At 42.0% G+C, this 15,679-nt stretch overlaps 1 protein-coding gene across 1 annotated transcript in view; it reads left to right on the forward strand.

Annotated features, from left to right (window-relative positions):
* LOC142487559 (collagen alpha-4(VI) chain-like) overlaps positions 1-15,679 on the forward strand; it is a 170,022-nt gene that overhangs the window by 73,018 nt on the left and 81,325 nt on the right. The window contains exons 10-11 of the mRNA XM_075587082.1: positions 10,638-11,195; positions 12,804-13,379. Coding sequence (XP_075443197.1) covers positions 10,638-11,195; positions 12,804-13,379 — 1,134 coding nt within the window. The remainder of the gene's footprint in view (positions 1-10,637; positions 11,196-12,803; positions 13,380-15,679) is intronic.

Here is a 15,679-nt window from a genome sequence, read left to right on the forward strand (position 1 = left end):
CCACTCCATAGATATGTACTTCAGATCATAAGCTGACTGAAGTGGGGTCGAATTAAGGAAACTACTGGGATATATAAATATGCCCTACAAATAGGTGTTGTTAATTCACTGCTAAAATGAAAGCCAAAAAGTCCATTCTGAGACCTTGATGCATAGATTCCACCGCATAATAAAACCTATCACAGTATCTACATTATAACAATTTATATCCACGATGATAACATCATCCAAATCCAACATTATAATGTAGTATCTATGGCACTTCTGACTGTTTGATAAATGATATACAAGGCCACATACTGAAGAGTTTGTCTTCAATAACACTTCAACTTTAAAAGTGCAAAGGAGTATACATTTGAACATTTACTTCTCGATCTTGCACGACATTGCAACATTCTAGGGTTATTCAGTCGTTTTTCTGGGAAATATTGATGTCTAATCCTCTTTTCTGGACTTCTAAAAATATCAATTTTTGCTAACTTTCTAAGTCTGCTTTTTCCCTATACGTGATACCCATGACTTTTGAATCTACAGTATGTAGCATTTTCTCCTGATTTAGGTATTGGTTCCTTACTAAGTATATAATCTATGTTCCATGTTATTTTCTGCTCTGCCTTTTGTATGTACGCATTCTATGTTTCCCCTAAATTATCTCATTTTTGTAGTCTTACAATTATCAAAGACTTTGCCAGGATTCTTTCTACCTTATATAAGCACAGATGTTCCAAGGTGACACCTAAAATAGCAGAGGCATCTCTCCATTAATTATATCTCAAAATATTGGTCAGTGGATGATTTAGGACAGACCCTGGGCTGCCACAAAAATTACTTCAGAATAATATTTAATTCTGTTTTACATACATTTTGAGGCTAAACAGACGCCCATCTGTGTGGAATTACGAGACAGTATTTTAAGTGCAGGAAAGCTCCAGGTGCACTTCTGTAAAGGATATTGGCCGGGAATCATCAAACTCCGTTAGAATGAAGTTAACATTGCACTGTGCAAAAAATCCCATATCACTTCTTACAACTGTACTGAAATTTTATGACCAAAATTGTCAAGATTGTGGTAATTTAGTGGGTTCGATATTTTTTTACTTGACGCGATGCAGGAATTAACGCATCAATTAATAATGCGTTAATTACCACATAACGATCACATTACTACTATTACTACGAACACCATAGTGTTCCGTAATATTAATTATTTCAGAAATCTACGGTATAAATAACATTAACCCTTTGATGCCTGTGGCTACCAAGGTATACACATAAATACACATAAACTACACTACCTGACCCCCTTGGCTACCGGTAACCACTAAGACAAAACAGGGGTTAACCACTACCCCCCCTCACCCTTCCAGGGGGCCTGTGACAGGGTAAATAAAAGCCACCAGCTGTATGCCTGGAAAACCTATGTCTAGTGTGCAGTGCAGCAGTGACTAGGTTAATTTCAGCTGGGAACCTCAGGACAATTAGTTGGATCCCAGCTGCCTAGTCAAGGTGTGTTAAAACCCCAGAGACCTACCGGCAGCAGTTCCGGAACATGAAGTACACCGCTAAGATGAGACCCCGGGTCCTCGCTCAGCGATTATTGGACTTGTGTACGTGCTTGATACAACCCGAGGAGTGCACTAAGGAGGCAATTCTGGAGCAGGTGGTTTTGTAACAATTTCTACAAATAATACCCCCTTCCGCACTCTCATGGGTTAAACGCCACGCTGTTGAAACCCTAGCTTTGTCGGTCTGACTCGTGGAGAACTTCCTTGGGGCTGAGCAGCAGGCGAGTGTCCTGGACCCGACTCCACCGGCACTTGCGGACGCCCAAAGAGGGAGGTCGGATCAATGGGGAACCTACGGCCACCCATACGCAACCGCCAAGTCCAACGGAAGGAGCAGTCGTTCCAGCAAGGACGGAGTCCAAATGCTGGTCCCCGCCGAGACTCTCATCTCCTTCCGGATGTCGGCTCAGCATTAGAAGGAACAGCAGTCCCCTTCTAATACCCTGCAATATGTACTAGACCTTAGGAAGCGCCTAGATGTGGTCGGCCATTTTGCCAGGGAGAATCTTAGATCAGCCCAGGACAGTCAGGAGAGACATTACAATCAGAATGCTCGCATGAGAGTGTTTCACCCAGGAGACCAGGTGATGTTATTGTTACCCAGTTGCGAGAGTAAACCCCTGGCCAAATGGCAGGGCCCATTCGAAGTACTCCGCCGTACTGGTGATGTGGATTACGAGATCGCTCAACCAGGGTCCAGGAAGGGTAAACAAATTTACCATGTGAACTTGCTGAAACCCTGGAAGATGCAGCGGTCTCTATTCATCCACCCGGTGGAGGAGGAAACGGACTTGGGTCCTCAGCCTCCACGGTAGAACATCGTGAGTGACGATAAAATCCCAATGGGTAAACAGTTGTCCTCTGAACAAAAAGTTGACTTGTTAGCAATAATTACACAATTCCATGATGTTTTTTCTGACTTACCAGGACAAACTAACTTAATTTCCCATGAAATCGAGACAGCACCTGGGGTAAAAGTACGTTCCCGTCCTTATAGGTTGCCTTAAAGTCGTAGGGCTCTGGTAGAGAAGGAGGTACAAGAAATGTTACACTTAGGAGTGATTGAGGAATCATGCAGTGAGTGGTGTAGTCCACTAATTATGGTCCCTAAACCCGATGGGAAGATAAGATTTTGTGTGGACCTCCGAAAGGTCAATGCGGTATCCAAGTTTGACGCATATCCGATGCCAAGGGTGGACGAATTAATTGACGCCCTTGGTAACGCGGAATATATATCCACGTTGGACTTGACAAAAGGATACTGGCAAATACCCTTAGAGGAAAAGTCCAAATGCAAAACAGCCTTTGCCACTCCCATGGGTTTATACCAGTTTGTGACAATGCCATTTGGACTGCATAGAGCCACAGCCACATTTCAGAGACTCATGGATAAGGTACTGAGGCCCCATAGGAATTATGCCGCAGCCTACCTAGATGACATTGTCATTTATAGTAAACACTGGGGGGGCCATCTGAATAGGCTGAAAGCGGTCCTCAAATCTCTAAGAGAGGCAGGGCTCACAGCCAACCCTAAGAAATGTGCCCTGGGTAAGGCAGAAACTAAATACTTAGGGTATGCAGTGGGAGGTGGAAAAGTAAGGCCACTAGCCGACAAGGTAGTTGCCCTGAAAGAAATTCCGAACCCCCAAACAAAAGAGCAGGTACGCTCTGTGCTGGGTTTAGCAGGGTACTACCGGTGGTTCATCCCCAACTATTTGGAAGTGGCAGCCCCTTTAACGGACCTCACAAAAAAGTGTGCCCCTACACAAGTGGTATGGTCAAGGGATTGTCAGAGAGCCTTTGAGGACATAAAACGGTGTCTATCAGAGGGTCCCATCCTTAGAAGCCCGGACTTCAACAGCCCTTTTATAGTGCAAACAGATGCAGCAGAGATAGGGCTAGGGGCAGTATTGTCACAACAGTTTGAGGGAGTTGAACACCCTATCCTTTTCCTGAGTAGGAAATTGTTCCCGAGGGAAAAAACTACTCAGTGATTGAGAAGGAGTGCCTCGCAGTAATGTGGGCAATCGAGGCTTTGAGGCATTACCTGGCAGGAGTCCATTTTACTTTGGTGACGGATCATGCTCCACTGAAGTGGTTAAATAGTATGAAGGATTCCAATGCTAGATTGACTAGGTGGTATATGGCCCTCCAACCCTTCTCATTTGAGATTCAGCACAGGCCGGGAAAAGAGAACGCAAATGCTGACTTCTTTTCTAGAGAAGAAGGGGAATGGTCGGGCTTCAGCCGTATGCAACCCCAGCCACACACTAACAGGGGAGGAATGTGACAGGGTAAATAAAAGCCACCAGCTATATGCCTGGAAAACCTATGTCTAGTCTGCAGTGCAGCAGTGACCCACGTCGCAGACTATTTATTTATAACAACATTTATATAGCGTCCTTATCCAGGGCGCTGTACATTAGTTAGTACAGACAAAATCTATGATTTTGGTGCCTGCGGCACAGGAAGATAAAGTGACTTGCCCAAGGTCACAAGGTGCTGACACCAGGAATTGAACCAGGCTTACTCAAAGTCAGTGTCTTTACTCACTGAGCCACTCCTTCTCTTCACTGTGCCACTCCTTCTCTGGATGCCAATGGATCCAATAGATGCCTTTGGATTACAAAGGGCCATTGGGCAAGAATTTATTTTTATTGTTTTGTTTTTTCCTTTTTTTTGACCATTGGGCCTGGATTATTTCTTATGGTTTTTATTGATTGGGAATTTTTGGGTGGCCATTGGGCCTTGGATTTGTTTTTTTTTTATGGTTGAGTACCAGCCATTTATTGGAATAGTTCTGGAGGCCTCCAGAAATGAGGATGGCCTTCATCCAGGGTAGGCTAAGTAATCCAATTTTCTTACAGGTTTCCATTGATGGCCACATTTGCAATCTAGGCACCTACTGGAAGGGCATGGGTATCCACAGTGACAATGGGTTAGTCTTAAATGTATTTTTTACGACGTTATGTATTTTTAACGTATACATTTTGCTTATATATGTCATTTTTGTCTCGTCTTTATGCCCAAATGCCCTATAACTCACATGTGGGTAATAGTGCTATTGGCCCATTAGCCTATAGGGGGGGCTGTTATGTTGGTTGGGTGGGTAGCAGGGTTTGGTGATTAGGGTAGTTGCCCTGGGGAGGGTGGTTAGCCTCCCCGGAAGGGCGGTGGTTGCATTTAACCCTTTGCTTGCCACAGCGACTAGTAAAGATTGCATGGCAATTCTTTATTGGCCACTATGGTTGTCAAGAGGGGTAGGTAGTATAGTTTAATGTTACTATTAACCCTCTGTAGCCCTTTGTGGTCAGCTAGTCATAGAAAGCCATTTGGATTACTAAAGGGTTAAAACGTACTATAATGTGTTTGAATTTTTTATTTTTTTCCTCACCTATGGAGGTTGGTTTACGTTTTCTTGTCTATGTATATAATGGCCAATATGTTGGCTAATCTATAGATAGGCAAGATAGGGCTAACGCCAACCTTAACTAGGTGATAAATAAATGAGGTACAGTATGTGTGCCAGTACTCATGCTATGATCAAGACACATGTTTTGTAGGGTTCCACTATTTGCATGTAACAGGGTATGTCTCTTTCTACCTGTCTTTCCCCCTGTTATGCAAGACCCTGCTAGCTGCAGGCTGTAACAGGTTAAATCTGTGGGTTAGTGACAAGCTCATGCCCCTCTTATAAGTGACAGAAGTGTGGTGGTGACTCATGACCTGTGTAAGCCTATCAGGCATAGGTATAGACCATGAGCCCGCCCCTTCTTGTTCCTACTAGGAGGGAGTGGCAAATTTAGCTCAGTCCTGTTCCTGGTTCTGAGGAGAACAGAAGCAGAGAGCTGCGAGTCTCTCCCATGGAGGGATGAGCGTGCTACCAGTGCCCCCTGAAGCTGGCGGCGCTGAACACCAAGAGGAAATAATTACAGATGATATTCAAAAGCCTGTCCTGGTCTCCATATCACCGCAGACAGCTCAGATCTCCTGAACCTAACAGGTATGCCTCAGCAACACACTGTAGCAATAGAGTGGATTTCCCAGAGGGGGAAGTGGGGGGGGGGGGGGGGTGGGGAGGGGAGAAACAGTGCTACAATTGGAGGCACTGCTGAGATCAGGACAGGCTTTCAGGACTGCAGAAATGCAGCAAGTTAAAGGGGACTTTTAACAGCAACAGCAACACTGCAGATGCAAGGCGTGTCGGGTGTGAGTGCCCAGGTGACTACAGAGCAAGGTAGCTCCATAAGTATGGTCGCCCAGGTGACTGACTCGCCCCGGCATCCCGTCCTGGCGGAGGTGTCCCCAACCGTTGCTGCCAAAGATTTCAACTGGGCGGAATCTGTGGAGATGAGTCCACATCTTACCTGCCGTCCGGAGAGGAGTTTCAGCCAACCACATCCATCCCAGATGTTGCTGAGGTTCCGGAATGTTCAAGGAGCTCCGCGACCCCAGATGACATCACGGCTGTACCGGATCTGTCTGCGGAGGAATCCGGGAACATTGATTACCTGAAATCTGGTGAGGTTCCCGCTCCTTCTGCTTCCCAGGGTCTGGTGGTGGCCTACTTCATGGAGGCTCTGGGTGCAGCCTTGTCCGGTGCGCAGCTCGGTGACGGACTTCTGGTTTCACCAGAAGTGACGTCATCACTGGTGCCGGGCTAGAGTTGTCCCGGTGGTCTCGCAAGACCGGCGCTGTGTTGTGATATCACCAAGATGGCGCCCGAGGAACCAAGTGCCTCTACTGATCCGCCGCCGGTTCCAACGGTGGCAAATACGGGACTTGTCACCTAATGTTTCCCACTTTGTGTCTCAGGGCCACGGCTGGGGTCATCATGTTCCAGAAGCCACCCAGCCGTTACTTCCACGAGGTCATGTTAAGTGAGTTATACATGGACAGGCCATGGACTTGGTTAGGTCCCCTCCAGCGGCCCTTCCCAATCCGGCCCTGCCCATGTCACATCTGTGTATGACACTGCCTATGTCTTGCTCACTGTCACTGATCCCAATTATTACAAGTAGTGCCCCTTACTTTTCCCAGTTGGAAGAGCTATATTATTTGTCGCTGTCACCAGTCGGTGATATGGGTTCTGATTGTATATGTTATATGTACTGTCCTAATGTTTGACCTGTAATATTATCTTGCAGGTTCCTGACTGATGGATGGTGCAATAAATTTGGTCCCAAGCGAGGACGTTGGAAATTTCACCCAGGGGAGAGTGTAACAGGGTATGTCTCTTTCTACCTGTCCTTCCCCCTGTTATGCAAGTCCCTGCTAGCTGCAGGCAGTAACAGGTTATATCTGTGGGCTAGTGACCTCCATCATGCCCCTCTTATGAGTGACAGAAGTGTGGTGGTGACTCATGGCCTGTGCAGCCTATCACGCATAGGCATAGACCATAAGCCCGCCCCTTCTTGCTCCTACTAGGAGGGAGTGGCAAATTTAGCTCAGTCCTGTTCCTGGTTCTGAGGAGAACGGAAGCAGAGAGCTGTGAGTCTCTCCCATGGCGGGATGAGTGTGCTAGCCCTCAGCCATACAGGTTGAGGGAACATCTGACTGGAATATGACCCCATACTATCAGGGTCAAGCACCATCCAGAAACCTGGAATCTTCTGAACCCTTGCACCGCAAAGACCTGATGCAGGGACCACTAAATAAATCCCCTTTATTAATCATACACCCGCCTGGATTGAGTTAGTGAATGGTGTGTATGACTGATGTCCTTCAGAGAGGAATGTCTCTGGTACTACCAAAGACCCCTGAAACTGGAGGTGCTGAAATAAAGAGGAAAGAACTACAGATGATATCCAAAGGCCTGTTCTGGTCTCCACACTGCAGACAGCTCAGATCTCCTGAACCTAACACGTATGCCTCAGCACCACATGGTAGCAATAGAGTGGATTTCCCAGAGGGGGCGGGGGGTGACAGTGCTACATGTGAAGTGATTATTTTTAGCGGTACAACTATGACATCTTCAGGAGTTGGTGGGAAGGGAGTCAGAGAGGGCCTGAGAGTCAGAGGGGGCAGGAGAGTAAGAGGGGGCAGGAGAGTAAGAGGGGGCAGGAGAGTAAGAGGGGACAGGAGAGTCAGAGGCAACAGGAGAGTCAGAGGGGGCAGGAGAGTCAGAGGGGGCAGGAGAGAAAAAGGGGGCAGGAGAGATAGAGGAGAGGGGAGGGGAGAGTCAGAATGGAGGTGAGAGAAGAGTCAGAGTGGGCAGGAGAGTCAGAGGGGGCAGGAGTGTCAGAGGCGACAGGAGAGTCAGAGTGGGCAGGCACTCGCTATAGCCAAAATTTGTAAAAGTGAAAGGTGCCAACCAGGGTAAGGAAACAAAGTAATACAGGCATACCCCGCATTGACGTACGCAATGGGACCGGAGCATGTATGTAAAGCGAAAATGTACTTAAAGTGAAGCACTACCTTTTTCCCACTTATCGATGCATGTACTGTACTGCAATCGTCATATACGTGCATAACTGATGTACAGTAAATAACACATGTGTAACAGGCTCTATAGTCTCCCCACTTGCGCACAGCTTCGGTACAGGTAGGGAGTCGGTATTGCTGTTCAGGACGTGCTGACAGGCGCATGCGCGAGCTGCCGTTTGCCTATTGAGCGACATGTACTTTCTCGCGAGTGTACTTAAAGTGAGTGTCCTTAAACCGGGGTATGCCTGTACATTGAACAAGTATGGCTATATTACAGTAAAAGAGAAATATTCAGATACTTTACCACCTAATGCGCATAATTGTTTTGAGAAAATACAGAGAAACTGATCTTCATTCATATAAACATTTGTTTTGCCATGAAACATTATAACTCATGTGTCAAATATATTTTATTGTAATCATTAGTGTAGGAAAACAGTTCTTATTTTGCATTTTTTAGCCTAGCATTATACAGTAAATGTGTAAGCTAATATACAGCTAGAAACGCAATGCCCAAAACGTGGCCTTTTATTTAAATCTGAAGAAGCTGCGGCTCAGAACCCAGACTATTTACTGTCCTTTTCTGCTAAAATGTCATGGTTTTGCCTGCCAGACATTTCTCTCTATAGTTTTAATTATTTAATATGTGTACCTTCACCTTAGGGATTATGGTTTGGATATTTATTTGTATTTATCAAATGTTTTACCAGGAAATAATACAATTTGAGTTAACTCTCGTTTTCAACTATGTCTTGGGCACAGAGTTATGATAAAACGTGGTTATATTAAATGAAAAACATACAGAACACCTACAAGCTCAAATTGAACCCCCAAAATACCCACAACATATATATAAGCATATAAGTTTCACAGAGGAGTGCTACTGAGCATGGCAATATGTATTTAAAACCAGAGACATAACATAAAACACAGACAAAGCTCAGTGCACATCCAGAAAAACTTATATACGGTACAGTGCCTAAATATACATGTATAAATAACTAATAAATAAAATGGTCTTTTAGTTTAACATTTTGGCCAAATTGTTGTAAGCCCTTGAGCCAAACTTCACGGCAGACCACGTTTCAAGGGTCCCTACACTAATATAAATTCTTAATAACCTGTGCATTGCCAGGAAGAATGATTTATAATAAATCTGTCAATATAAGTTGCAAAAGTTCTAAGTCTGATTGAAGCTTTTATTAACCTGTACATTACCAGGAAAAGCACTCTGTAATAGATTTGTCACAATCACACTGCATGCAGGCAAGTTCCCCTGATAGTTGGAGATGCCATGGAGTGAGCTTTTAACCATTTAAATGTGGGAGGGAGTGAGCTTCAATTGGATAGGAGGTTGCCACCCTCCAAAACAGCCAAGACTAGCTGCACAAGAATTATAAAACATACAGAACACCTACAAGCTCAAATTGAACCCCCAAAATACCCACAACATATATATATAAGCATATAAGTTTCACAGAGGAGTGCTACTGAGCATGGCAATATGTATTTAAAACCAGAGACATAACATAAAACACAGACAAAGCTCAGTGCACATCCAGAAAAACTTATATACGGTACAGTGCCTAAATATACATGTATAAATAACTAATAAATAAAATGGTCTTTTAGTTTAACATTTTGGCCAAATTGTTGTAAGCCCTTGAGCCAAACTTCACGGCAGACCACGTTTCAAGGGTCCCTACACTAATATAAATTCTTAATAACCTGTGCATTGCCAGGAAGAATGATTTATAATAAATCTGTCAATATAAGTTGCAAAAGTTCTAAGTCTGATTGAAGCTTTTATTAACCTGTACATTACCAGGAAAAGCACTCTGTAATAGATTTGTCACAATCACACTGCATGCAGGCAAGTTCCCCTGATAGTTGGAGATGCCATGGAGTGAGCTTTTAACCATTTAAATGTGGGAGGGAGTGAGCTTCAATTGGATAGGAGGTTGCCACCCTCCAAAACAGCCAAGACTAGCTGCACAAGAATTATAAAACATACAGAACACCTACAAGCTCAAATTGAACCCCCAAAATACCCACAACATATATATAATAATATGAAGTGAAGTTTGGCTCAAGGGCTTACAACAATTTAGCCAAAATGTTAAACTAAAAGACCATTTTATTTATTAGTTATTTATAAATGTATATTTAGGCACTGTACCGTATATAAGTTTTTCTGGATGTGCACTGAGTTGTCTGTGTTTTATGTTATGTCTATTATATTAAATGAACACAGATTATACCTTCAATTTACATACATTTCATGGACAGTTAGAGATAATATATTATTATAGCGCAGTGGTCGACAAATCACCAAAAAATCTACTCGCCAAACAAAAAAATCTACTTGCCACCTAGTACCACACGTGTGCTGTTTGGGCCAATAGGAGCTCGCCACGGTGTTAAATCCACTCGCCCGTGGCGTGCAAATGTATAGGTTTGTCGAACACTGATTATAGGCGTATGTAATAATTAGCATTGTTTTTGTCTTTACTGTTTATTCTGTTGTGTTATTTTAAATACATTCATTTTTGACAGAGAATGATGAATGGTAAATGTAGCCAGACTGTGCACAGTTTTTCTAATCACATATTTTTAATGGCGATTGTTATCTTCACTTTTCTCCAGCCTGCAAGGACATACGAGCAGATATCATCTTTCTTGTGGACAGTTCTGGAAGGATTCACTATGATGATTATGAGAAGATGAAGGAATTCATAGTCTTGATGGTGACAGAGACAGAAATTAGGCCTGACCGAGTCCAAATTGGGTTAATCCAGTTTAGCTCTACAACAAAGGAAGAGTTCCCGCTCAACAGGTATGGACGGAAGAGTGAAATAAAGACAGCTATCACAGACATCAAGCAAATGAAACAAGGAACTCAGACAGGATCCGCACTAACGTTTGCTCTGCCTTATTTTGGTGCGACCAAGGGAGGCCGAGCAAACGCAAAACAATATCTAATCGTCATCACAGACGGTGAGGCCCAGGATAAGGTGGAACAACCTGCCAAAGCTATGAGGGACAAAGGCATTATCATCTATGCCATAGGAGTGCTCAATGCCAACAATTCCCAACTTATGGAGATTGCCGGCAAGCAAGACAAGGTTTTCTACGCAGATAATTTTGATGGGCTGACTTTCTTGAACAGAAATATCATGTTTGAGATCTGCAATCCTCAAGAATGTGAGTTTTTACCCAACTTTCCAATAATTTTACAATACTTTTGCACTGGATGTCAGCATATATACAATAGTATACCAGTATACTGTATAACCAGTAGCTACACATTCTACCATGATAGTATCTTTCATATAAAGTAGAATAGATGGAAGAGAGCAGAGCATCATTGTCCCCCTATATAAATCCATAGTAAGACCACACCTTAAATATGCAGTAAAGTTTTGGCCACTTTACTATAAAAAGGGCATTATGGAACATAATGGAAAAATGAAGAGAAACGCAACATAATTAAGAAAGGAGGGTGGAAGGTAATTTGATACAAATTAGGATTGTTTAAATTAGATAGACGTGTCTAAAATGGGTTATGATTACTATTTACTAATATATCGAGGGTCAGTACAAGGAACGTATCATCCCAAGGGGAGTCTTAATTACACAGGGTCGTCTCTTGACATTAGAGATTTCAACAGCAGCAAAGAAAAGGGTTATTTACACCAAGCCAGTGAAAATGTGAAATGTAGTGCTCCTGGAGACTGTGAAGGAAGATACAGTAGATATGTTTAAGAAAATATTAGAAAAAAAAACTGTATTGTATAACATAAAATTAATTTAAAAAAATGCTATACATGTACAAAATACACTAAGAAATATATTTAGAAAGAACATTTCAGCTGTTGTTTTGAAGTGTATCAAAATCTTTATCAGAGTAACTACTTTTATCTTGGTAAGCGGCATGCATTTCAGCATGCTAAAGGCACCAAAGTGAACCAATAGCAGCTTTTATGCCTAATAGCCGAAATCTCGGTGATTGATGCTCTGTTTAAAATGTGATAATGGGAGATAATTTATCCTTTTAAACTCCCACCATTGTTTAGCCATACACCCCAGCAATGTTATAAAGTATATGTAATATAGAGGATTATTTAAAAATTATAAGCCCTACTAGAACAATATTTATTTGTACGTATAAGTAGAGTGGAGTTACTGTGAAGTCGCAGGAGTTACTTAAGGAAATCCACTGAGTGACAATACTTTTTCTTTAAGTATCCTTTCTATTGGTTGTTAAAATGTGCCTCGTAATTTAGCAGGCTTCACATACATCGATCCACTTTCATTAGTGCATATTTAATAACATACAAACATATGTAATACCATTATTCACCATCTAGCACGACCTGAATTAATATCTCTGTGCTTCTTAGTGATGAAAATAGCGTACTAGTTTTACATGGACGGTACAAACATTTTTAAGCTACAAACGAATATAACTTTGCCTGCGGGTATTGAAGAAAGGTGTTTGAAAATTGCAATGAAAAGTGGTATATAATCACATTTTAGGCAGTAGGAGCTGCAATTTTATAGCAGCACATTTTTCTTAACAATATAAATGTTATACGGTGGAAATGTGTCCCATAAGATTTGTAGAGCAAGCTACTTGCATTTTCATCATACAGTATGACTTTTATATCCAATACGTATATTATTTTATTTACTGTACCTTTATGGCAGATGATGTACAGTAGGAGTTTATTTAGCTGCAGGAATGTAATTACCATTGAAATAAAAGTACATTTAATTGACTGTTTTGTATCTTTCATTCATGTATTACAGCTTGCAAAAGGACAGAAGTTGCAGACATCATATTTCTAGTTGACGCGTCTGTCAGCATTACAAATAGCCAGTTCACAATTATGAAGAGGTTCATGGAGGCTGTGGTTAATGATTCTATGGTTGGGAAGGATATGGTTCAGTTTGGTGCTGTGGTTTATAGTACAGCTCCTACGGAAATATTCTCATTGAATACTTATTCTACCAAACATGATGTCCGGAAGGCAATATTTAGTTTAGAGCGAGTCAGAGGATACACGTACACCACAACAGCTTTGGAATATACCCACAAAAGGTTTCGTACAGAATATGGTGGTCGACCTGGCGTCACAGACATTCTAGTTCTCATTACTGATGGGGAAACTACACGCGCTGACCGAGATAGGCTGTCTGAAGTGTCACAATCTCTGAGGGATGATGGCATTATTGTCTTTGCTGTTGGAGTTGGCAGCGCTAAAGAGCAGGAGCTTCAAATGATTGCTGGGCAGCTAGACAGGTGGTTCCTTGTACAGAATTACAGTATTTTGGAAAGTTTACATGACAATATAACTCATATTGTTTGTGATGAATCAAAACCATGTAAGTATCTAAATAAGTTTTACTCAAAGTATCATCACACTCTGGTTCTAAAAACATTGCAGGTTTTAATTACTTTATATCTGTCAAATTCAAGTGTGTGTTTACTGCTTTTGTGACTTTATTTTGATTTTTCCTTTTTAAGATATTAAACATTTATAGCCCATATTTACTAAGTTACCCTTGGGAGAACCCTTACAGCTGATTGACTTGTATGGAGTGTAAAATGTCTTCCAGTTCCAGAAGGTGCCTATATTTTTTATTTGAAATAGAAATGTAGAGAGGCTTGTTAGATAGCTGTGAAATCATCGCATGCTTGGGGCTGCACAAAAAAAACCTTAATTACAATGTGTTCTGCATTAAACATTCCAAAACATTAGCGATGTAGAACAATAGTTATATCAGTGGGTTTAATTAAATAATGTCTGCATTTTTATTTGGTTTCATAACAAGATTGTTGAGAATAGTAGTTCTGTAAAAGTCTAACAAATACATAATGAGTGGTGGTCCAATTCAGATAGTTGGTAATGGATTATGATACAGTTCATATATAATCTGATTTCCAATAAATTCCCTTTTGTGGTAAATAATAGGGCAGCATTAAGGTCACATATTAAAATCTTTTAGGTAAATGGTTGAATAGGCAGAAGTATTGAATCCATAATAACCATTACACTGACGTTATGAGGGTATTAAATGGGTCAAAGGTGCAGGTACACTGAAAAATTACACCCGAGGCAACAGTCTCCAGATGTGTTTGATTCCAGAGGCTTCCTACCGTACGGTAGGTGTCTAGTACTGCTAATTGGGCTGAGGACATAGTAGAGCATCTGCAGGCTGGAGGATTACATTCCCTAAAGACTTATCACCAAATATTGTGAAACTAATCTGATTTACTGCAGTGGCTGAACCTACAAGGCCAACTGCAGTGACGTGAAAGTGATGTGTTGGATTAGACTACTGATTTTTTTAAAGACATTTTTAGTAACATTTTGTAATTAAAAAATAAATAAACATAATACCAAGCACAAATATAAACAGTACACAAAACCTTAAAGGGGTAATTGATTTGGACCTACAAAACACTAGAAGAAGTGACCACAAGGGGTCACTAGAGCCCTTAATAACTGCACTCACGGTAAGTCGGGATAGTGACAGGTATATAGCAACAGTACATGAACTACAAATGCAGACCCTCTAAATAGAGGTGACCATGGTAAGGTCCCACGAGAACACTAAAGACAAAGAATCAAAAATAATAAAGTTGTAATAAATCTTAAAATGTACTCCTCCCCCTTGAAGAAGCATGCCGTTACGCATGAAACGTACGTCGGGGTCAAGTGACGTCATTCCTTTGACGGTCACGCGCGCGAGACGGAACGAGCAGACGGATCAGTTCCTGAGCTATACCGCACGGGAAAACGAGCACAGAGATCAGGTCTTATGGTTACCTCCACACAAGGCATAAATATTCACCTCTTAAATGCAGACATTATATGTCACCCATGAAACAGCTGTAGCCATATTCTAGCTGCTAGTGGCTTTTGGGTTGAGGATATTTGTAAGTTTACATGATCTGCCAAATTAGGGCTTTATGTGGTGATCTCTGACTATACAGTAACATTCTAACTTCTGTATTACCTGACTCCAGCAGTCTGCTGTAATGCCTCCCTCTTTCCCTCGCACTACCCTATATGGTGTGCAGGACGACTTACCTCTAACCATATTAGTGGTCTTTGGATATAGCTTGATAACACTTATCTTGTCAAGCCTTAGTAAGCCCAAGAGAGGGCTTTTTTCTCTGTGGCTCACTGATCAGCATAGTGGGTAACCTAGCCCATGTGGTTACACTGTATTCACGGTGCTTAGATCCACATATACCTGCCTCCATCTCGCCACTGGGGATTTTAGCTATCACTGTATATTTTTTATCACGTTTCTCGTCGGATTTTAAGATTTATTAAAACTTTATTATTTTTGATTCTTTGTGTTTAGTGTTCTCGTGGGACCTTACCGAGGTCATCCCTATTTAGAGGGTCTGCATTTGCAGTTCATGTACTGTTGCCATATACCTGTCACTATCCCGAATTACTGTGAGTGCAGTTATTAGGGGCTCTAGTGACCCCTTGCGGTCACTTCTTGTAGTGTTTGGAGGTTTGTGTTTCCCCCCTATGTACCAGGTACACTTTATCTGTAAATTTATGGCGAGCGATGTGTGTATATGTGTAGTCTGTGTAATTGATTTGAATACAGGTTTTCGGGCTTCAGAGAACAACACTTTTTTATACTGTGCACCCTCTTCT

This window comes from Ascaphus truei, chromosome 2, assembly GCF_040206685.1.
Source record: "Ascaphus truei isolate aAscTru1 chromosome 2, aAscTru1.hap1, whole genome shotgun sequence".
Taxonomy (NCBI): Eukaryota; Metazoa; Chordata; class Amphibia; order Anura; family Ascaphidae; genus Ascaphus; species Ascaphus truei.